General features: G+C 47.3%; 1 protein-coding gene across 1 annotated transcript in view; it reads left to right on the top strand.

Annotated features, from left to right (window-relative positions):
* The window catches only part of SrpRalpha (signal recognition particle receptor alpha), a 67633-nt gene that overhangs the window by 16309 nt on the left and 25871 nt on the right, over window positions 1–25453 (top strand). Inside the window, exon 7 of the mRNA XM_050178452.3 lies at window positions 17688–17803. Within this exon, the coding sequence (XP_050034409.1) occupies window positions 17688–17803 (116 nt within the window). The remainder of the gene's footprint in view (window positions 1–17687; window positions 17804–25453) is intronic.

The following is a 25453-nucleotide window of genomic DNA, read 5'->3' as shown; positions in this document are numbered from 1 at the left end:
TCAAGTGCGTCTTACGGTTCCAGGGATAAGAAAGAAGACCGTCCTGCCTACCTTGGCCTTGAAGCAAGCAGCTCTGGATTGTTTGCACACTTTCTACTTTGATCGAGTCCACATATGTACGGATGGTTCTTCCACTCAGACCAGCTCCACCAGCGCAGTGGTTATACCATCACGATCACTAAGCATCCAATACAAGATTTCTCATTTGACAACATCGACCGGTTCGGAGCTTGTTGCCCTCCGAGGTGCCGTTGATTATATTAATAACCAACCGGCTAATCGGTGGGCAATATTCTGCGATTCAAAGGCGGCCTTATAATGTCTTCTGTCATCTCTCCGTCGCGGGTCATGTGAACAACTCGTGTCGGAGATACGAGAAATGCACCATCACATGATCATGAAAGGACACAACGTCGTGTTTCAGTGGCTGCCTGGTCATTGCGGTATCTCTGGCAACGACCTCGCTGACGAAGCTGCTACGAAAGCCCACGAAGGAGCAACCCTTATTTCTGTACCTTTATCGCAGACTGACACAGCCCAACACTTAGGCAAGCTAGCACACTCTTTTGACATTGGAAAAGTGGCACACACCTGGATTCACTCTACATCGATTGCATTCCCTCAATCCCTCTATGCAACTGCGACTGTTACCAGGTCTTCTGCGAAATGAGGAAACAGTGCTGTGCCGCTTACGTTTGGGCGTCGCATTCACCAGTGCATATGCATTTTTGATTAGAATGGCTGATAGCGCCGAGTGCAATGCCTGCGGTGTCGAGGAAACCATAGAACACCTAATGTGCTACTGCCCATCTTTTGAAGATGAAAGGCAAGACCTCTGCAGAGCTCTCAATCAGCTAGATGGAAAGCCGTTCACCTTGAACAAGATCTTGGGACCATGGCCTCGCATATCGCAGCTACAAAAGGCCACAAAAGCGCTGCTGCGATATTTGAAAGATACCGGATTGAGTCAGCGTCTGTGATCCAGACTGAGTGACCGACTGATATCCCCAGTGGACTTTCTCTTCTTTTAATCTTTCCGTCCCCCTTTCCCTTTCCCCAGTGTAGGGTAGCCAACCGGGCTCAGTCCTGGTTAACCTCCCTACCTTTCATTTATCATTTTCTCTCTCTCTTCTTAATTCATGCCCTTTTTTTAATTGCACGAAAGCTACTACACTAAAATAGTATACTAGTACATACTTAAAAAGCACAATTTTATACTACGATAATAGTCAATCATTCAAATTTTTATTGTAGTGCCCAAGAACAGCTAGAGAGCCTTTGTACTGGTGCACTTAACGAGCACTAACTATGTGAGACAAAATGTAGAGAAAACATGAATGCAGTAGACAAAAAAATGGAAGATCGAGAAACAAATAGAGAAAAAAGGAAACGTGAAAAAGTAAAAGGGAGTTAATCCTACGTGATTATTTACAGATACACAAAACACAGGAAATGAACTCTGAAGTATGTTTTGGAGTCGAGTCTTATTAGCACAATCTTGTAACAAGCCCAGGCAACGAATGTGGAATGCTACCTGGTATACTGTTGCGGCACAAACAAATGCATATGATCAAGAAGCTTTAAGGAATGTGTAATGTCATGGACCACCTTATACAGGAACAAAAGGTGCAGGAACAAAGGCTCAACTGTGGTCGCCAGAATGGCAAAAGTGGTGCTTGAAGATAGACATCAATTTATTCTGGATGCGTTCAATGAGGTCAGAATTAGATTTGCTCATTGCACCCCCCTCCTACAGAGGCATACTCTAGTAGTTGGAGGCACACAGCAGAATTTCAGAAACACAACAGGTGAGTGGAAATCATGCAATATACGGCATGCAATTCCAAGAGCGTGAAGGACATCTTGTGTAATTATCTATGTGAAGAGAAGCTTAGCATTTTGTCGAAGTACACACCAAGATCTTTCATTTCATCGACCCTAAGGAGTGGAGCATCACGTAGGGTGTATCAAAATTTCACATGGTGCGTTTTGTGCATATAACTTAATGCCATAGTGTTGGAAGCATTTAAGAGTACTTATTGTTTCTGCACCAGTTCGAGAGTGAAAAAATGTCTTTTTGGAAGTCGATGCAGTAGTGAACACTGTTGACAGTCTGAAAGTCTGAAATGTCGGCACACAAAGTCATGCTGTTCATTTATTAAAATGCTCTTAGCACTAACAGAAAGCGAGGAATCCCATATCGATTCAAACACCTGATGCACTGAAGAGGATAGATATAGGTCGGCAGTTAGTAACTGCACATCTAGCACCTGATTTGTGCATGGGCAATGTTCATGCTACCTTCCGAGTGCTAGAAAAGGTACTAGACTTTAGGGAACTATTGAAGATGCTTGTGAGAACGAGGAACAAGTATGCTTCCATACATCTTAACCCTTTCAGACACCACTTTATCCCGTTGATTGAAAAGTTGCTTTCACCACATCTCTTGCATCCTCAGAATCGTAGAAAGTGTACAGCCGCAGCAAATATTAAGAATTTTCAATAGTTTAGCGAGTTTTGTCAAGTTTACAAAATTTCGACTCCATGCGAAAACTCACTACAGGAACACAAAATATGAAAACATGTACTATTTCGTGTTTTGAAAAGCTTGAAAAGCACTTATCCAGCCACTTGACAATTATGCCTGGTGCACGACATTGTAAAAAACAATGAAAGAAGTGAACCCGCTACATACAACATACTGACACAGAGTAACAACACCCAGCCGTCCACCTTCTCACTCATTTTGTTAAAACATTCTGCACATTATTCAAAATTGCAGCACAGTTCCAATAATAAGCGTTTCAAGATGTATGAAACACATTTTAAATACCATTACTTTCATCAGTGCTTTTGCTATTGATGCACGCTCCTGCTGTGCCCAATTGTGTAGACAGCGTCTCAAAGGGTTAAGCTCTGTGGAGGAAATACCATCAACACCACAAGAAAGGGAAAGTTTAAGGCAAAGTTTAAGGCACTTCATATACTTGGAAACGAGGTTTTCATTGACTGTTAGCATACACTGCGCCAGACTGAGAAGGAAGGTTACTTGAAGCATATTTCACGCCATATAGCAAACAGAAATGTTCTGCAAAGGCATCAGCAGTGTTCGAGACAACACCACTATTTTCATGAAGAAGACGTACATCTTTGGCACTCCTTTTAGAAGAGAGAGCCCACAAAGCTCCAGAAATATTTTGAATTATGTGTCACGCTGGCTTCAACACAATCAATGTGGTCAAAGTAATGATTCTAATAATAATAATAATAATAATAATAATAATAATAATCTTAGTGGTAACTTGGCACACTAGACTACAAAGAAGGCTGATGCCTGTATGTTAGAGAATCTGATAACCAGCCATCTAAAGCAGGAATTTGCAGGATGCAGAAGACACTTCCTTCCCCTCCACGTGCACACACACTTGCTCAATAACACAGCACAGCACACACGCACACACTCGACAGGTGCACAACACACAGGAGTGCCAATGAAGTCTGGTTCCAAGGAAGGAGAATCCAAATCGCCAGGGGGGTGGAGAGAAAGCTCTGCATGTCAGATATAATCATGAGTTGTGGTGTCGGGCCATACAGGCGTGATGAGGGCTCAGGCTGTGCTGACCACTTGTTCAGACGAAGTGAAAAAAGATTAGTGCTGTTTAGAGAGACGTCAAACACCCTGCAGTATAGACTAGTGCAATGTTGCGTTGGTATTGCAGAGTGTGCTACTTGAGGGGTTTGAGGCAATCCTCGAAGGCTGGCATGAGCTTGTGACAACCGAAAAGACGGGAGTAAAGGGTGCGTATTGTCCGGCACAAAACAAGCTGAAGTTTTGTAGCCTCGCGAGTTTGGTACGGGAACTATACTGATGAGCAGTACTCAAGTCGTGACAGAATGATAGAAGTGTAGAGTGCTCGGAAAACCTTAGGTCACCAGGGAAGGGACACACGGTACACAAACCCAAGAAAGGGCCGGTGCTTACATACAGTGCTGGTGACATATGTGGAAAATTTGAGAGAACAGCTAAATGCTACACCCAGAATGAGAAGGGCCCGAACAGTCTTTATAGAAGTGCCTCCAAGGAAGAAGGTTGGACGTGCAGCAGTTTCGTTGTGGCTGATACGCATGGCAGCACTTTTTACGGTGCTACTACAAAGTTTGATATTGTAGGCCCAGTCGTTCACCTTTACGGAATGTATTTATTGTAAGCACATATGCTGTTCATCGGCATATTGTTGTTGTGGAAGCGTTAACTTGTTAATCAAACACATTCTGGGCAGATGCATTAGTAACTTGGTTTTGAGTACATCTTTGTCCTGACTACAATTTATAGTATCGCAGCAAGAAACATTTTAGTAGAGGCTGAAGGGATTCCAGCAGTTTAAGCATACTGACTGCACAAAACACTGATGACACCTTTTCACCTTCCCCACAATGCACTCACACCATCTACACTTTCCATAAGCAAAAAGTGAGATAAAAATTCAATTACAATTTCATTGACTCAGTACTTGCTGCTTCTGAAGCGGGCATCGAAGCAATCATGGTATACGCTGCTACATGCATAGGTCTTGCATGATGCAGGTCCTGCTATGCACTGCACACAGGGCACACGTTGCAAACAGATAATTTCTTTTTGCAGTGCTCAACTATAACGACACACTGACTCAAATATGACTGCGTTGCCACGTATGCTTCAGTGCGTCAGTGTTCTTGATTGCTACACGAGCGATTTATCCCCAACTAGCCCAAAAGACGGTCGCACTTGAAAGAAGTGAGTGAATGAGTACAGTGAACTTGTACTGAACTGGATTCACATGCCGAATAAAAGAGCGCAATGTCATCTGAAACAGGCGGCACGGCTGATTATGTAAGTACTTCCAATAGTTCGGCTACTAGTGTAGTTCGCTTTCGGGAGTTATCTTTACCACTGGAAACAGCGCAGAGCTTGCCCGTTAAACTTGAGTCAACCGACACCACACGAAACACGCCGCGGTTGACCAACCCAACTTCCACACGGTTCATTCACCACATCACAGGTCACACGAAGTCAAGAGTGCCATATTTTAAATCACTGCAGCACCAAACGGACCTGAAAATGCATTTCCTTCGACAGATTTCTCAGGTGAGTTCGTTCACTCGCCAGTTACGAACTCGATGGACGCGCTAGGCCTACGCGTAACGTAAACAACATCGGCGATAGGCGAGTGTTGATTGTCCAGACTTCGGAGCTCGTAAACGTGTTTCCATTCGTTTTGAGCACAACAAAATGCACATACAACAAGCACAGACGTTGCGGCAATCGTGATTCGGTTGGCTGTTTTAGCAGACGATCGTACCGAGCCCGGCGGAACCCAGTGGGCAGGTTGGATTAGTCGGCGTCGTTCGAAGTCGCTTCGGATCCACGTCGCACTGCCACAACCTACGGTCGTCGGTCGGTTGATCGTGTCGTTGTCGGCCTACTTTTACAACACTGTCTTTCAGGAACACTGTCGCGCGCGTCGTGCGTCCAAAACACTCGGACGATCGTTGGTGCCGGCGTCTCCGCACGGTCGGCCATTACAGTCCTAGCAGCCAGAGGCTCCGCAGCCTCCGATTGGTTGACGCCTGCGAGGCGTCGCAGCCTCCCATTGGTGCACGCCGGCGCAGCTTCGCCGCGCGCCGGCAAACTTCTAGCATCGGCAGTAGACGTAATCGCTGCGCGACGTTCCGCTTCAGCGAGTTCCCGACCGACGCTTTGACGCATTTGACCCTTCGGCGCGCGCCGAAGCTTTCCAGCGCGTGCCAGTGGTTGGGACATTAGACAATGTGAAGAAGTGCGTGCGTCGCAGGCAGCGAAATTGCCCAAGCAGAAGAAGATGCAGAACTATTTCACTGGAAACTAAGCTAGGTTCATCAATAAAGTGATCTTACGTATGGTATGTGCTATTATGACATCCATTTATTTAGCAGGCTTATATCGAATTATGCTCTATGTTTAACTGATAGGCGTTTTTTTGCGAGTTCGATATAGCCAGGTTTGACTGTGCAGCGCATATTTCAAAATAATGCACATAGTTTATTTCCCCTTTATAACCGAGGAACATCAGTATTACGAATTTGGCTGAAGGTAACAGCGTCGCAGCTCTCGCGTGAAACAGAAACCGCGAGTGCAGTAGCTATCATCATCACCATGTTGAGTGCCAACTGCTTCACCACAAACTTCACCAAGAACTTCATGACAAAGGTTTGGCGATGTGTGCACAAGAGCCAAGGATGAATGCAGCTAACGACAGCGCCAAGAAGAAGCTTTCGCTGCAGGACAAATTGGAAGTATTGCAGGAAATCGACGCAGGGAAAAAGCAAATCGGCATGTGCAGACAGTGTGGCATTGCCCCATTGACTGTCACGACCAATTTGAAAGACCGAGACAAGATTGTCTAGCTTCACCAGGAATCGCAACTCGCTCCTGTGAGGAAATGGCTGCGATTGGGAAGCTTTCAAAATGTGGACCAAGCTGTTCTCACATGATTCAAAGATGCCAGACTGCAAAACATTCCCGTGTCTGGCCAAATGCTCCAAGAAAGAGCCCATGAATTTGCCGATGCACTTGAAGTAACTGGGTTCGATGCCAGTGCGGGTTAGCTTTTTCGTTTCCGCCAAAGGAACAGAACAACTTGGCAGGTAGTCTCGGGCGAGGAAAAGGCTGCTGACAGAGAAGGCGCGGATTCCTGATGCAATGATCGTTTTCTAGAGGTTGCTGAATCATACTTTGAAGACAATATTTTCAACGCATATGAGACCGCATCTTTTTGTCAGCTCCTGCCAGACAGGACGATGCACTTCAAAGGGCAGCAGTGCAAAAGAGGGAAGAAGTCGCATCTTTGCGTGCCAGTCCTGCTCTGGGGCAATGCAACAGGCACAAAGAAAATTAAACCGCTCGTCATTGGCAAGTATGCGAAGCCTCGCTGCATGAAAAACGCCGTGTCGTTACTGTACGACTACCATGCCAACAAATGAGTCTGCATTACCAAAGAACTCTTTTTCTGAGTGGCTCATGAAACTCAACCAAATGAGGAGGGATGACCGAATAATTCTACTGGTTGTTGACAACTACTCTGCTCACATTGTGAATGTTCGCTTGATGCACGTTCGCTTGGAGTTTCTGCCACCACACAGCATGTCCTTGCTGCAACCCCTAGACCAGGTCATTATAAAGAATGTGAAAGCAGAATTTTGTAAGCGCCTTGTGCAGCAGTTGATTATCAATCTCTGCCTAAAGCAGCCGACTGCAATCAATATTCGTCAGGCAGCGGAAATACTCACAGGAGCTTGGTGGAACTTGAAGGCGTCCATCATTAGCAACTGCTGGCAGAAAGCAGGGCTTGTCAAAGCGCCTGTGCAGCTTGAAGATGACCTGGAGGTGACTGACAACAACCCAGGAGACCTGTGGACCGAGGTTGCGGAACTGCTGCCTGCCGTCTCTTCGTTCGACCACTATGTGGAGAGCGACAGCGCAGCACTAACGGCAGCAGACCTGACAACCGAAGAGATAGTTAACTGCATTCGCGACGTCTTTGGCAACGATGATAACCTGAAGGAAGATGACTGTGGGTCACCGAACACAGAAGATGAGATTGTGTCGAACATTGTTGTCAAACATGAACAAATTCCGCGCTTTCATTGCTTGGTGAAAAGACATACCCGATGAGGTATTGCGCAAAGAGGAAGATGTAGACACATTCCTAATTGGTCGTGCGTGCTGCACGCACCTGGAGAAAAATCACAGATTTCTTCAAATAAAGCAGCTTTGAAGCGAGTGAAACGTCTCTTTTTGAGAGTATGCTTGTCTGCACACACGTCTACTGCCAAGGTATGTCATTTTCGTTCCTAGGTTTGTCCACTGGCTTATAACCGCAAGTTTTTCATTACGATGTTTCAAAATAACGAAAGATTTTCAGCAGTCCCGCATGATTCATTATATCGAGATTTGACTGTATAGCAAAAACGTATATATATCAAATTTATCGGCGTAACAAACTCTTTTTTGAAGTTTGAGATTCAAATGCATTTAGACTCATTGTACCGAACCAGTATGTGTTGTTGATAAACCAAACTATTTTGTGGTGGAAAACGCTTGCTCCGGACACTTCAGGCAGGCTTGTCCACAGAACTGTCCGCAGGCTTGTCCCTAAGTACTGCTGGTTTCATGCGGTGAGGTGGGTATTGTTACAGATAACTCAACACTCTGCATAGCAGAGAGCACTAAGAAGTTGAGTGGTCTGACATGTGCAGTGAAACTGTGTTGGTCTGGAGTGATTTTCTGGCACAATTTTGCATAATGAATTCATGATATGCTGAAAGGTATTGCAATTTTCATGCTTTTTGATCTGTCGAGGTCTCGCTGTGTGCTTGTTCGTATAGAGGGACAAACAGTGATACGCAAGAAAGTTTGTCTCTAACTGGGATCTGCTATGTGAGCAGTGGCTAAATGGTGCCGACGAGCCATTACGAAGATGACAGGCTAAAGTGATGGTGTGACTGTCTTAAGTTAGCGGTTACTAAAGCCGAACCTCATTACAGTGGCATCCAGCATGAAATTGCCTTGGTTATGTCCAGTACAGTAGACCCTTAATATAACAAACTTCAATCGACTGCAATTCTTGATTTAGCAAACTATCTTTATTTCCTGATTTTAGTTTGATTGAAAACCATGTATTTTTTTTCGTGGCTTAGCGAAATAATGTTGTGACACGGTTTTGATTTAACAAAGCTTTCAGCCATTTCAAGCACGTACTTGGAGCCTGCATGGATCGGAAATTTTGCAAAAACTATTAAATTGTTGGCCGAAGCGTCAAAATGAGCCTTCAAAGAGTGCGAGGCAAGGCTCTTTAGGTAGGAAATGCCACTGTGCCATTTAGCATGTTGTTAAATGACTTGCAGAGGCCGCAGGGCATGCGGCAGCTTGCAGTGCTCGAAAAAATGCGAGAGCTGACAACTCCACCTGCGCAAAGTGGGACAAGGAGGGAGTAACAATGCAGTAATATGATGCACACGCTTGGGAGTCGGAAGATGGGGTGGGAGGAGCACGTGCCTGTCTGCCCTCTTCCTTTAGTGCACGTGTCTCCTCCTTGCACATGGGCCATGCGCCATATCTTAGAGGTAATCTGCAGCAAGAGGAAAGGGGGGGGGGTGAGCTGAGACAATTGGTGCTTTGATGCACATTGTGTTCCCCCCAAGTCTAGTGTTGGCAGTCGCATAATCTCAAGTTTCGGGGACATAGTGCGAAGCGTTCTGTTACATTGTGACAGCGAGTTCGTAGTCATCGAGTGAGATCTGTTCACATTTGCCCGAGTGTGCGTGACACCGGTAACACTACGAACCTGACTTCGTGCAGTTGTCTCTTTGCTATCGCCACCAGTGCTCAGCCTGTCTGGCAGAACTGTGACTCTTCTTTTTTTTTTTTTTTTTGCTCGGGACGAATATTGATATCTTTTTTTTTTGCACTTTTGTTTTTATTTATGGGTGCCATCTGATGACGCCTGTTGGCACTAAGCACGGTCAGCCATGGCGTCCAAGATTTACAGCGGCGCATTACATGATGCACGCAAATCTCAGACGCCATGAGCCACGCTGATGCATTTCTGTCAGCGCTACCTGCACGTCATGCGCTGATGCTCGTAACCATGCTATTATGGCTCTATCAGCTGCAGGGGCAGAGTGGATGCAAAACCAGGGCTGGCTTTGCTTCGTACCGCGGATGTGAAGGTGTCGTCGACATGGCATGAAACTGTTTCTCTCATCGCTGACTGTCAAATTCAACAAAATGATTTTTTTTTTTCTTTATAAAACGAAGTTTTTCCCACTGCCCGACAGTTTGAAAATTTGCATGGCCCGTTCTGTGTAAGAAAAATTCATCGGCGACTGTACTTACGTGCATAAAAGATCAAATTTCGATATAGTTAAACCTTGATATGACGAACTTTAATATAACGAAATTCTCGATATAACGAAGTGTTTAACTTTACATAGCCTCTTGTCCATGGAACACCATGTAATTAGAACCTCAATATAACGAAGTGTGTTTGTACGTTTGTACGCAAAGCAATGCCGAGACAATAAATGGAAACTTCCGCAGACACAGATTGTCAAATGATTGAATTACAAGCGGTTGCTTGCTAACGCACCTCTCGAATAGCGCGTGGCACGACAAGAGTCACCGCCTAAGTGAATTCACATCATGTTCCAAGTCCAAGTGCAATGAGATCCTATCGCGGCCTGCGCACTTTGTGCTTTAGGTCCGAATGAAAGTATGCGAGGGTAAGGAAGAAGGTCGCTTCATGCACGAGTGCCGCCTCCCTGCGTGAGCAAAGGAAAAGAGGGGGAGGGGAGCTCACTCGCTGTAACGTGATCAAATGCATGCGAGGGGCCGGGGGTAAGTTGGCACGCGTCGTGATGTCTGGCGTGTCAAGGACAGAATTACCAACAAGTTGCTTCGTAACCTGGACGATGCAGCCGTGCAGGCAATACTTGAACTATTAAATATACACTGGAGCAGAGGGACGTTGCCCCTAGAATTTAAGCATGCTGAGATTACGCCAATACCAAAGTCCGGAAAAACGCCCTGCCTGGAGAACTAAGACCTATTTCGCTCACATCTTGCCTCGGCAAAAGGATGGAACGCATTATCTTAGACAGGCTACAGATGCACATCGAAGAACATCAACTGATGCCGAACACGATGTTTGGTTTTCGGCCCAACTTGTCAACGCAAGACGTGCTTCTGCAGCTCAATGAGGAAGTGCTGAATGCAGCAACGCCATGCTGCCCGAAAGCAATTCTTGCACTAGACCTGAAGGGTGCCTTTGACAACGTGGGGCACGAGGCCATGGTAGCAAATCTCAGTGACGCGAATTGCGGCCGACGAACTTACAACTATGCGAGAGTTTTCCTCACAGATCGCACAGCCACAACAGGACTGGGAAATGTGAGGTCACAGTGAGTAGACACACCTAATAGAGGAATGCCACAAGGAGCAGTGCTGTCGCCAACATTCTTCAACGTGGCTGTGATGAAACTCCCAGCCCAACTCGAGAAAATACCGGCGATCAGACATGCCTTGTATGCAGACATCATGATATGGACAGTCGAAGGGTCCATAGGAGAACAACAAGAGGCATTGCTGGAGGCAGTGGACATTGTAGCAAGATATGCAGAGACATACAGATTGCAATGCGTGCTGGAGAAGTCTGAGCTCCTCAAAATCGAGAAGCACTCACGAGGACGATCAACAACCCAGGCACCAACCATCCACCTGCAAATACGTCCAAGCAATGCCTCCTTTACGAGATGCCTGCCGCTTCGCTAGTATTCCCATTGGAGCGGAGGTTCCCGTAGTTCAAGGTAGTCGCGGAGAGATGGTGCTCGCAGCCGACTCACTTCCTGTTGCGGAGGAAGTGACGATTACTAGGCTGGTGCATGCTTGACCAATGGCTTGACAAGAGACTGCGGGTCCTGCCTCCAGAATCGCAACAGATGCTGCTAAAATCTGGGAGGCAGGGCTACGTGATTTAGGTTTCCAGCGCTCACCGCAGCTAGCGCTCGCAGCCGACCCAGGTTAACCCGGGTGGGGAAGAGTGAAGAGGAGAGGGGCAGGAACCAGCTTCTCGGCTCATGCGGCAGGCATCTAGTAAAGGAGGCATTGGTCCAAGAGCAATCACCAAGGTGAACAGACTTCATATCCTCAGCTTACACTTAGAAAAGGACGGGGGCGGAGGATATACCATGTAGAAGTTACAATACACGACCACGCAGGTCTTGAGCATGATGCAACGAATTACCAGCAGGGAGAGGGGACTCAAGGAACAGGACCTGATCCAACTAGTGCAGGCACTGGTTGTGAGCCGCTTTGCGTATTCGGCACCATATTTAAGTTTCCACAGTGTGGAAGTGGAGGTGCACGATTGGCTGATACACAAGGCGTATAAACAAATGCTCGGACTCCCACCTGGAACGGCTACTTTTTGCCTCGTGGAGACAAGGGTGTACAACAACGCACGGGAAATTATACAGGCCCACCTGGTAAACCAGAAGGAAAGGCTACAATGCACAACGGCGATACACTGCGTCTTGAAATGCCTTAGATATTCCGTACGGAAGACCAGCACACTGACAAAAATTTCCAACACGAATATAAGAAACTATGCACGTCTCACCAATCCCCAGAAACATGCACCCGAACTTCCACATCGGACGGCGACATGCCCAAGTGCAGGCGCACCTGAGGAAGTATGAGAGCCATCCCAATGTCTTGTACATAGACACGGCCAGCACCGCAAGAAGCACTGCATTTGTTACCACCGTAGTCGACAATCACGAGGTCGAAATAAATGCGTCACCGGTTTCCAGAGTGAGCGCTGCAGAGGCATAAGAACTAGCAATGGCGCTAGCCATCACGACGAGACCGTGCTGGAAGTGCGTCATAGTTCTGACGGACTCTCAGACGGCATGCAGAAATTTTTCCAGGGCCACACATCGCATTCTGATTGGGGCGCACCAGCTCCCACCATACATACAAGTCGTGTGGACTCTGGGGCATGAGTCCTCACGCGGCAATCAGCAGGCACACATCTACATCCGAGCACATGCACACCGGGAGCCGCGAGAGGTTCACGCCGAGCCGTTCCACCACAAGCCCATACCATTAAAATACAGTCAACGACCGATTTTTCGGACCCTCTAGGGAACCTAAAAACATCCGAAAATTCAGGCAGTCCGAAAAAATGAATGCATGCAAAAAACACACTTTTTTTTCTTTTATTTCTCGAATCTAGAGGTAAAGGGCGAAGTACCAGGTTTCCGAAACCCTGCGAAAGCATCAGTGAAGTGGCTATAAAAAAACCCATTCAAAAACTCTGTATGCAGCCGACTGCCGGTTTATTATGTACATGTTCATCGTTGGGCAGCCGGTATTATTGCTGCAGTGGCTTGAAGAACTTGTTGATTGTTGTTTGGACGGCGTTCCGGTTGCATGCGATCATATTCACCTCGATCTGAGCAAGGGTCATGTCAGCACTGTACACCGATGAAAGAGCCAACAGTGCTCGCGTCAATTCGGCGCTTGTAGGCGGCGCAGGCATTGGCTCCTCATTTTCAACATCGGAGTCTTCTGAATCCCCCACAACCTGACTCCTTGCTCCATGCCGAACTCCTTGCTCACGTCAGCCTGCGATGGGCCGCTCACGACTTGCTTAATAATGGCGGCTTTCTTCTCCATCATTAACCGACGGTACTGCTTTCCGTGCTTCGATGCCATCGGCGAGGTCGACGAAGACGGAGTGGGGGCCATCGAAGGCAAGCGAAATCCTCAAGTTGCGAACAGTGGAGTTCGCAGACGAGCGTCGAAGCACCTAGGCCTAGCGTCGCAGAGCACACTTGACACTACAGCACAACCACACACCACGGTAGCCAAAAGGTGGCCTACGCGAACAAATGAAATGGCGCCGCTCTGGACTCCGCCGGAGGCGGAAGCGGAAGTACGGCGATGAACAGAGCCAGCGTGGCCAGACCAAATCAGTGTGTGACGGCTAGATTTTGCTAGTTGTGGTTCAAAGCGGTGATATGCTTCAGCTGCAAGTCGATTTCCTGCGCAAAGGTGGTGCGCAAGGAGCCAAAGGACCTTCCATCACGTCAAAAAGTCCGGAAAATTGGACGGCGGGGGGTTCGAGCATCCGAAACTTCAGATGTCCTTATACATTGATTCTATGAGGCTCGTGGCGGTGCCGCGAAGATATCCGAAATATCAGGCATGTCCGAAAATTTGGGCGTCCGAAAATTCAGTCGTTGACTGTACACGCACATCCTACAACACTATCGCCTTTCACGAAGAACTCTACCGCCACCTTGTAATGCTCTGACGTGAGAGGAAGCCGAAATATGGCAAAAACTCCTAAACAAACGCATATCCTCACTTGAGTCTCTACCACACCATACACCCTGCGCTGTATTCCTATAAATTCTCACACTGTGATCAACGTGCAACGCTTTTCCACATGGTATGGGCTTGCGTAAGCACATCACTGTTCACACCCATAACACACCCCACCACACAGCAATGGAAGGCAGCTAAGGCCGCTGGACTCCTGGACTGAGGGGACCACCAACTGCACAGTGGAAGAGCTACCTATGCTCGTGTGCTTTTTTCTATAAGGTTTACTGTCTCTCTCTCACGGCTGTGGCTGAGCATGGCTGTAAGTGCGGCGGAGCGCATACACAGCCGTGCACGCTGCTTTAGAGGTACGCTCGGCCACAAAATATTGCGGGGCACTCGAGCGCTTGGTGAAACGGCCCTCTGCTCCTCCTGGCGGTGCAACCCTGTTGTCAAGACCGGTGCTTGTCAACACTTCCGTGACTGCAGGCGTGCATGTTTCCACACTTTCTCCTTGCGTGCCGGCGATAATTGAGTGCAGCCGCAAGGTGCCCCTCACGCGATCAGCGCTGTGGCAGTTTCAACAGCGAAAACTTCGTTTATATAATGGAAATCAAGAGTTTATATTCGTCTTGCCTGTCTCCCTCTATAGAGTGCCTTTTCTGCCACACTCTTCTGCAAGAGAACACCCCATTCGAAAAACAAAAAAGAAAATAATGAACGAAGATTGGCCACGAGAATGTGCAGCGCAGAAAAAAAACAAATGGCTTATCGCGTTTGCGACCAGACCCTATATGTCCGTGCTCGTGACTCAAGGAAAAGCAGTTGCAGCAGTGCGTGCCAGCTCACGCTTCACATAGTTTTGCCCGTCGAAGCCGCCACAGCATCAATCGTAAGGAGGGGCACCTGGTGTCTACGCTCCGATATCACCGGCGCGCAAGGAGGAAGCCCGGAAGCATGCATGCATGCAGTCACGGAGGGACGTGCATGCTCGCAAGCATCGATCTCAACAACAGGGGTGCCCCGCCAGAAGGCGCGGAGGGCCGTTTCGCCACGAGCTCGCGTACCCCGCAATATTTTGTGGTCGAGTATACATCTGCCATGTGTGGAAAGAGTGGGCAAGCTGAGATGGCGTGCCATCATGTTAGCTGTCTTCTCACGCGTTTAATATTGAAGGCTGCGCAATCTCGAGTTTCGGTGACCTGTTGGAGCGAGAGGCAGACGAAGCATTCGCTCCCTGCTGCCGGCGCTTTTCATGATAGCGTTGTCCCAGTGTGGGTCAGCCACAGGGGCGGAGTGCATGCAAAAGTGTGGCTGGCTTCACTTAATTCATACCACCTATTTGAAGATATCATTCATATCATTTGTTACTGACTCCCAAATTCATCAAAGTGAATTGTTTTCTCATTCAAGCTTGCTTTCTTTAATTGCCCGAAAATTCTGAAAATTCTACGGCCCCTTTTCGTGTAAGAAAATTAAATTGGCAACTGTATTTATTTGCATAAGAAGCTGAATTTTAATACAACGAAATTTTGATCTGAAGAAGAGAATTGCCAATTTTACCAAATTCATTATATTGAAGTTTAACTATTTCATATTGTTATAACGTGGTGGGACTCTGTAATATTCGGTGGTATTTGAAATTTTTGAATATTCGTGCACCTTTAGCCAAAATATAGACCAACCAGTCCGCACACAAGTATATATGTTGCGGGGGTCTCAAACGGCTCTTGGGACAAAGGAATGACAATGCAGTAATGCTAACAATGAAAAGGGCATTTATTACACCTTTCATACACTAAGCCCTGCTAACCAAATTAGTATCCACAGAACATGCCGATGGGCGTGCAACAAATCAAAGAAGTTTGACTCACCGTGACTGGATAGCAAGCGAGTATGTTTGCCTGCATGCTGGATACCAATGCCTAATCGTTCGTGTGTACAGTCACGGGAACGGTGGGGCATTCGAACAATTGCGTTTGTCCATTCCGGTGTCCCTCTCCTAAGCCTTTCGCAGGACGGCCCCGTGAAGTCGGTCGACACACGCACAAAAAGTCCACGCCACTCGCCGACCCCAAGCCCAAGAGGCACAGGCTGCTCCCGGCCGTTCTCTCTCTCGCACTAATCTGCAACAGGGTGACTACCAATCGGGAAAACAGGGAATTCTCACGTATGTTGAATAGTCTGGAAATACTCTGGGAAAACTCAGGGAATTCGTGCTTCTATCAGGAAAAATTTGCTGCAATTTTATTGAAAGGGAATGAAAGTCGCACCAATGCTCGCTCATGTAACAGAGAGGAATCGTAACGAATTGTCTTTGACGCCGCGTCGTTGGCTGGAGGAGTTGCCTCTGTACAGTCAAGACCAGTTTTCCAGACGCCTGATTTTTGGGGACAAGCCCAATAATTTGGACCGCTTCGTAGGACCACCACATACCCCGTAGAGTCAATGTATAAGAACTAAAATTTCGGACACAAGAACCCTTTGCTGTCCGATTTTCTGGAAGTTTTGTCATGACCGCAGGTCCGAAACTGTATTAATCAAAGCCACCACCACTGTCATTTTGGTTATCTTGCCGCCTCGAATCTGTGCTCTCAGATCCGCTGGCAGCCATAGCTGCCACTGCGGCAGCGCTACACCAGGCTACTTCGACGCTTGCTATTAAGTTTCTTGTCGTTCGGTGTCGTGTGCTGCCACTTTTTTGAAGAAGCTTGAGCTCAAAATGCAAAGTGTTGGCTGATGTGGAGCTGCAGGTGTCCCTCATCCAAACCAAATAACTCTTTAAAGGAGCGAAGCGCAACACTGCGGCATTGTGCGTGGACTGAGAGTATGTCGGGACAGTTGAGGTCGATTTTCCAGCTGCTCACAAGGAATCTCACTTTGACAAAGTTTGGGCTTCATACCAATAAGCTTGCTATCAGTTGATATAGCTAGCTCATATTCGAAAATATTTGCTTCCGTAAGCATGTTTTTATTCGTATTTGAAAATATTCGATTCGATTTGTAATGGGCTATACCATTTCATTTTAAAGGTATTTTATTCGAGGTGTATATTACTAAACCCTCCCTTCTGTTCTCTTTTTGAATAATATAAACACTACTCCTTACTATTCAAACTTGACTAGGTCGTTTTTTTTTTTTCAAATTTATTTTTTAACATGCTTACTAGAGAGTGACAGCATCGAGTGACATGGTGTCAGCCTGTCTTGACATAAAAATAAGTTCTATGTCACTCAGGGAATATTGGAAAGGCACTGAGGGAAAACCTTGAAAACTCAGGGAATTTGGAAATGTCAACTTGGTAGACACCCTGTGCAAGTACACAGACCACTGGCGGTGCCCTGCTGTGTGGGCAAGCTGGATTACAGGAGATGTGGTAGCCACGTGGGGAAAAGAATATTAGGGGACGTGTGAAAGTTGAGCGTCCCTACATTGTGTGCAGAAACGTGTTGTCACGCTTTTTTGGCCACTTGTGGAATAGATTAACTTTCAGGCAAAGCTGATATTTAGTACTTCTGATTAAACAGACATTTAGGTAGACCCCGCCGAGTCCAAAATTATCACTTTGCGACTGTAGTTCATTATATCCACATTTGCTTAGCGGAGGTTTACATTATATTAAAATTTAACTATAATGAACTGGCGGTATACTGCATGTACATTGGGGCATATTATTAGGCATATCATCTGCCTTTAGCTCACATGCAGCTGTAAGCAGGCAGATTGTAAAGTAGAATTCTAACCATATTTTATTCCTGTGCCTTTTACCTTGCAACTCCAGCGTTCTTGGGTTGGAAAAGGTGGTGGGGAGATTAAGGACATGGAGTGTTCCGAGAGCGAGGAAGAAATTGACGAGGAAGATGACCATGTCAGCTCGAAAAAGAAGTCCACCAAGGGGTAAGTTGCATGTCCCTGTCCTTGTACTTTTGGCATGCTGTCAGGACATTGACATGTGTCAAAGATTGCATCACAGTAGCTGAAGCAGCTTCTTAGATGGTGGAACTGTGTAATTTATGCCAGCTGCCATGAGTATTTCTAAAAATGTTGTTCTTAGCTCAAATGAAGAGGTACTTCTGATGTGCTTGAAAGAGACAGTATCAGAATGTCCATTAGGGCATGTAAACTGATGCAAATATCACATATTTATATAGGGTTGACAACGGGCATAAAGGATACAGTACAAATCAAACATTTAAAATATAAGTAAAGGTATCATACATTTAAGTTGGCTTTCTTAAGATGCAGTAATGAGGGTCCCAAATTGGTTGTAACACTCAAGGTCTTACACTCTTTTTTTTTTGTATGTTTGGTCTCAAAGAAGGAAAGCTCTTTTTGTGACACTGTGAGGTGTATATGAATATACTATTTAATATTCACTTTGGCGTGAATTTCAATGTTTAGTCTTCTAAATGTTTTGAACAAACAAACATATACTTGAAAACATGCACAATTCATAGTGCCGGTCTCATTGAGCAAGTTGCTTAGCCATTGCCATGGCTCATACTCAAGACAAGATGAAGTCAATTTGCACTTGCCATTCGAATTTATGCAGCTGCTCGATTATTTGAACATCGCTGTGGTGCCGCCATCTTAATTATTCAGCTACTGTATGAAGGTGACCAAAATTTCAGACTGTGTACAGTACATTGTTTGATTTTTCAGGCATTATCCGTGCACACAATGTCTGAAAAAGTGGCACATGTCAGCAAAAAGTTTGCACCTTTGAAGTTGTTCCTCATTCTCCTGCTTCAGCTGACGAACTGGCTTCTCAGCTTTCTGAGAACTGTATTGACACATGCACTTGTTGATCTTTCTCCGGTGACTGCTTTTCACTGGATAGCAAATGGTAAATGTTATCACTCGATGTAGGAAATGCCTGCATGTATCTGAAGTTTCTCGAATATTATCAATAGGTCTATCCGTTGTCTGTTGTCACCGAACCTTGTGTAATCTGATAGTATGCGCCACCTGAATCGGGTCGTACTTTCAGGAAGGCACGCATGCACCATCAATTACGCTGGAACCTTTGATAAGTTGTGTATAAAGCCGATGCGCTTGACCTGCAGATCAAATTTTGGCGATCGCCGTTGCATTTGCTGCTATCGTCGTGCTCGAGTCTAACTTGTTTTTCTGGGCCCAGGCTTGCCCATCAGAGAATTTTTTCGCAGTTCACAATTCTCACTATGTTGTTCATTGTCACTACAATGTGATAGTATGAGCATTGCATACCTGCCAATCTTCCAAATATTTTGTAATGTTTACGAATTTGGGCTCGTTTTACAATTTTACAAATCCTCCATCAAGTATTAGGAAAAGCAGATTCAGTTTACGGAAAACTTTTAAAGGTGTCTGGAGGTAGAGCAAGATCACAAAAAAAAAATTATACAGATACAATGCACATGTTGGAATCTATGTGAAGTGAAGCTTTCATGAAGTGCTTGATGAAATCCTATAAATTTTCTCATTTAATTCCTGGCTCTTTGGCATGAAGGAAACTGGTGCATGCAAGTGCTCTTGCATACCTGTGTTACACAGTGTGAAATCTTACATAGGCTTGTATTTCTCCATTATTTCTTACCGTATTTACTTGCATAATGATTGCACTTTTTTTTTTTTTTGAAAGAATTGATGGAAATTCTGGGGTGCAATTATTACTTGGGGTAAATTTTCCCTGGAAAAAAACTTTTTTTTTCATCCCGCCTTTGCCGCGGGATGACAAGTCAACAAACAGGCTGCTGCCGCTGTAACAGCATGGGACATCAAAACAAATATGGTGGCTGGGGGAGCTAGCCGGATGCCCCGAACGCATGTTTTTTACTTCTCGTGAGTTCATTACGTGCATTGAAGCAGTTTCTTTTGTTTCAGTAATGAATGATATCGTTAATATCGGCAAGTTTGTGGTAATAACGTAGCCATGTCCACTTTTAGGGAACGGAAACACATGGGCACGCTCAGCTGCCAGTGACAGAAACACATGGCGGGCATGCTGTGAAAACTTCGGCACTTGTCTTCACTACAATCCTAATACGGTGCATTTCCGCTAAGAGTGGGCGAATATCTTAGCTGTGTTACAAGCGTCGGCGTATGAATTGCGTACACTTCTAACTTATCAATGTAAACGTGGCTCCTGTCGTTGTCGCATGCAACAAATATGTCGATTTGTTGCGTGCCTATGAATGCAGACGAGAGCAATTGAAAGGTGCCTTTCTTGCGGTTGTTGGCCACAACCATTATAAAGCCTACAAATAATAAAGCAAAGGCAAGTTTGATTGTAGATTTTTTTTTCCTTGGAAGTTCAGAAAGTGATGAAGAAAATGAAATGGGGCTTCTGCTTAAGAATCTGTTTGGTGCATGCAGACCACTTGGTAAATCTTGAACAGCCATTCGCAAAGCATTCAACAGCATTTGACAGATGGTAAGCATGATCGTCATCAGCTAGACTTGCCACACGACATATCACTGCAACAAGTTTGGGGTGCGATCATTACGCGAGTGCGATCATTATGCAAGTAAATATGGTATTTATTTTAAATGTACCGGCCGCTTCTTGGCCAGTTGTGGGTCATCACGTTGTGGGTCATCATCAACGTTGTGGGTCATCATCAACACGCGGCAATAATTTCAGAGCTGGTTGAGATTGGCACAGTATTGTCACGTAGGTCAGGTGCACCATGACGGAGAACGATGTTCTTTATGAAGAATCTGGCGACCTCGATTGCATTTCCCAATGCTAACGCCGCTGTCTCGGCATAGCGCGTCAGATAGTCCGTTGCTACCACTATCCACCTGTTCCCGCAAGTAGATGTCGGGAAGGGGCCAAGCAGATCCATGCCTATCTGCTGGAATGGTTTCCATGGTGGCTCAATTGGTTGCAGGAGGCCGGCTGGCCTTGTAGGCGGTGTTTTCCGACGTTGGCAATCTCGGCAGGTTTTCACGTAGCGTGCGACGTCTGCGTTCAGGCCCAGCCAGTAGTATTTTTCTTGAATTCTTCTGAGAGTTCGAGTGAATCCCAGATGCCCTGCTGTCGGCTCATCGTGAGACGCTTCTAAAATCTCTTGCCTTAGCTTGACTGGCACGACGAGTAGATATGCCGCTTTGTACGGCGTGAAGTTCTTTTTCACAAGCACATTGTCGCGCAGGCATAGCGATGAAAGCACGCGTCTGAATGCCTTTGGCACTGAATCGGTCTTCCCTTCGAGATATTGAACCACACAGCGTAAATCAGGATCGGCACGTTGATCTTGTGCGAAGGTGTTAGAGCTTATGGGCCCAAGGAAGGCATTGTCGTCATCGTCGCAGGTCGGGGCGGATTCAACAGGGGCTCTCGAAAGGCAGTCGGCATCAGTGTGCTTTCGGCCTGACTTATACACGACGGTGACGTCGAACTCCTGTAGTCGCAGGCTCCAACGAGCGAGGCGACCTGACGGCGCCGGAGGCGGATCCAAAGGCTGAAGGAGGCCGGCAGGCTTGATGGGGGAACTTTACGCTTCTGACAGTCACGGCACGTTCGCACACAGCGCTGAACCGACGAAAATAGGTGTGGCCAATAATATTTTTGCCGTCCTCGCGAAGCCTAAGTGGCCGGCACAGGGATCGTCGTGACACGTTTGTAAAACTTTCTCGCGCAGTGCCGTCGGAACGACAAGAAGGAACGTTTCCTGGCTGTTCTCAAAATTTTTCTTGTACAGGACATCGTTTCGCAGGCAGTACGACGTCAATCCTCTTGAAAGTTCGCGTGGAACAACGACGTCAGCTGCCTCGAGATACCGGATGACTGGAAGCAGCTCAGAGTCTGCACGTTGATAGTCAGCCATGTGCACCACGTCGACGACACCAAGAAACGGCAAATCTTGCTTCAAGTCCGAGGATGTCAAGGGAATAGGAGAACGTGACAAGCAGTCAGCGTCGCTATGCTTATGGCCGGATCTGTAGACAACAGTTATGTCGTATTCCTGGAGGCGGAGGCTCCAACGAGCGAGGCGACCTGACGGGTCTCGTAGATTGGCAAGCCAGCAGAGCGAGTGGTGATCACTGATCGCTCGAAATGGCCGGCCGTATAAGTAGGGTCGGAACTTGCTGATGGCCCACACGACTGCTAAGCATTCTTTTTCGGTCGTTGAATAATTAGCTTCTGCTTTTGTCAGACTACGACTCCCAAACGCAATTACACGTTCTGCGCCATGTTGACATTGAACCAGAATGGCCCCGAGTCCTACGTTGCTGGCGTTGGTGTGTATTTCGGTTGCCGTGGTGTCATCAAAATGCGCCACCACTGGAGCGGATTGAAGGCGTTTACGCAATTCGGTGAAGGCCTGCTCTTGGTCTTCCATCCACGCAAAGGGCACATCTTGTTGCGTCAGTCTCGTGAGTGGTTCAGCAATCCTTGAGAAGCCATCAACGAAACGACGGTATTAAACGCAGAGGCCCAGGAACCGCTGAACAGCCTTTTTGTCTTTAGGACGAGGAAACTCGGCAACGGCAGCGAGGTTTTCTCGGTCTGGTCGTACTCCTTGGGAGCTGACCACGTGGCCTAGAAACTTGAGTTCCTGGAACTCAAAGTAACATTTTTCAGGCTTGATGGTGGGGTTGGCCTTGCGTATTGCGGTAAGGACACTTCGTAGTCGGGCGAGATGTTCATCGAACGTGCTGGAAAACACAACAAGGTCGTCTAGGTACACTAGACACGTCTGCCACTTTAGTCCAACGAGTATAGTGTCCATCATTCATTGGAACGTAGCAGGAGCGGAACAGAGACCGAAAGGCAGCACTTTAAATTCGTACAGCCCATCGGGAGTCACGAAGGCAGTTTTTTCACGGTCACGCTCGTCCACTTCGATTTGCCAGTAGCCTGACTTTAGGTCTAACGAAGTAAAGAACTGAGCATGACGCAGACGGTCCAAAGCGTCATCGATCCGTGGCAGGGGATAAACGTCGCGTTTGGTGACTCTGTTAAGCCGTCTGTAGTCAACGCAGAAGCGGAGTGTGTTGTCTTTCTTTTTTACTAGTATGACAGGCGAGGCCCACGGACTTGTCTACGGCTGGATGACGTCATCATTTAGCATTTCTTGAACGTGATGCTTAATCGCCTCCCGCTCCATAGGTGACACGCGATACGGATGCTGACGAACAGGCCACGCCGACTCCTCTGTAACGATCCGGTGTTGCATAACGGAAGTGCGCTGGACCTTGGATTCCGTGGAAAAACAGCCGGAGAATTCTGTCACTAGGCCCAGCAGCTGATCCTTCTGTACATCTGCTAAGTCAGCATTAATGTGGACGTGAGTATTCAGGCTGGCGTGAGTTGTTGCATCCGGTGCAGTCACTTGTAACGTGCCGATATCAGAGAAGTCAGCAATGTCGTTCAGGAATGCCACAGCTGTACCTTGAGGGACGTGCTGATACTCAAGGCTGAAGTTTGTCAGCAAAACTTGCGAGCACTTATGCTGTATTCGAACAAGGCCCCGGGCGATGCAGATGTGTCTTTCGAACAGCAGCGGGATATTTGCCTCGGCAATACCCTCATAGCTGTCGGATGCGTCGCAGGTGACGAGGGTCAATACGCTGGTCCTTGGCGGCACCGTGATGTTCTCGTCAACAATCCTCAAGGCGTTGACATACGTGTCGTCAGTGCTGCTCCCTGCTAAGGCCTGCCCCGTCGAAAACGTTACCCACGACTTTTGTAAGTTAATCATAGCTCTATTAGCCTGCAGAAAGTCCATTCCCAGAATTAGGTCCCTCGAACAGCTTGGGATGATAACGAAATCTCCGAGGTACGTAAACCCACGAATGCTCACTCGCGCTGTGCATCTTCCTACAGGGGTTAGCAGATGGCCTCCTGCAGTTCGAATCTGCGACCCCATTCCACTTGGTAGAAACTTTCTTCAGCTTGCAGGCAAGGTCCATGCTCATAACTGAGGTGTCCGCTCCAGTGTCGATTAACGCCGTTATTTCTTCGTCGTCTATGGTGACGGGAATGTTCGATGTTACTACCTCTCGTAAGGTGTCCGACTCCGTCTGTACGTCTGCGTCGTTCTGTTTTCGTCGTTGTCATCGTAGTGGAGGATATTGCGTACGGTCGTCGTCAGCGGCCTTACCTCCGGAGGTTGCTGAACTCAGTTTTCCCGACCCGCCGGGCTAGGCGAGCGGCGTCTCAGAGCGCCGCGAGTAAAGGCTTGGCTTGGTGATTGTGACCTGTAACCAGCAGGAGATGACGAACGGGGCTCCTGCCATAGCTGATCAACATTGTGATGATTTGCGATGAAAGTCTCTATTTCCGGCGGCCGCTCACCAGGTGTGGACGAGGTGCATTCGGCGAGAATCCATGAAGCCCCACATGACGATAAGGACGCATTCTGTAGATGTGTTCGGCTTCGCCACAATGAAAACAAAGGGGCTTGTAGTCTGTGGTGCGCCAGACGTCGCTCTTCCTAGTCCTTGCTTCGGCGATGTGCGGTGGGCTGTGAGGCGGCCTGAAGCTTGCGTCCATTTATTGAGTGGCGTGTACCATGCTGCACGCACTTGAGGGTGGCGGACGGCGTACTGCTTCAGCGTAACTCATTTCGGCGTGCGGTCCCTGCTGTGGTGCCTCGTACTGTCCAGGAACAAGGACGGCCTGTCGGACCTCGGCGCGCACCATTTCCGCAATGGAAAGTTGTCCCACAGGGGCAGTGGTCGTCTGCATCTTCTGCAGTTCCTCCTTGACGACAGCCCTAATGAGTTCTCGCAAGGCGCCAACGTCGTTACCAAGGGTAACGGCAGAGAGCTCCCTTGAAATCACGGCGTCGCGGTTGTTTTGCCTGGCCCGCTGTTGAAGGGCCTTTTTTATAATAGTGGCTTCGTCATGGAACTCTGCAAGTGTCGTCGGCGGATTTCGAATGAGGCCAGCAAAGATTTCCTCTTTAACGCCGCGCATGAGATGGCGCACCTTCTTTGTTTCAGTCATAGAAGGGTCCGCACGTCTGAAAAGCCAATTCATGTCTTCTATGTACACTGTCACTCCCTCATTTGGGCCTTGAATTCTTGCCTCCAACGCTAACTCCGCCCTCTCCTTCCTGTCCGACCTGGCGAAGGCATTGAGGAACTGCCTACAATATTCTTCCCATGACGTCAGTGTCGCCTTGTGGTTCTCAAACCATGTTTTCGCGGAATCCTCAAGAGCGAAGTACATGTAGCGTAGCTTACACTCGTGGTTCCAGTCATTGAGGTTGGCAACCTGGTCAAAATGGTCAAGCCAGTCGTTGGCATCCTCTGAAGCACTTCCGTGGAACAGATTCGGCGTCCGGATGTGATTGACGACAACGTGTGATGCTGCAGGAGTGGCAGGAGGTGGTTGGTTCGTCATTCTAGTTCATTCGGGTAGCAGACCGTGCTGTGGCTGGAGTCCCTGGAGACGTCGGCTGGCACGTATGTGCACAGGGGTAAGCTCGGCTTAACTACTCACCGGGCTTAGGTCTGGGGTATGCTCCGGAGATCTTAACATCGACCGTACCCCGCACGTCCACCAGAAATGTCACCCAGCTATTACAACTAAAACAGTTTGGCAAAATA

This window comes from Dermacentor andersoni, chromosome 5 (genome assembly GCF_023375885.2).
Source record: "Dermacentor andersoni chromosome 5, qqDerAnde1_hic_scaffold, whole genome shotgun sequence".
NCBI classification, from domain to species: Eukaryota; Metazoa; Arthropoda; class Arachnida; order Ixodida; family Ixodidae; genus Dermacentor; species Dermacentor andersoni.
Note: the sequence above shows the minus strand (reverse complement) of the source record. Positions and strands in the feature narration are given on the sequence as shown.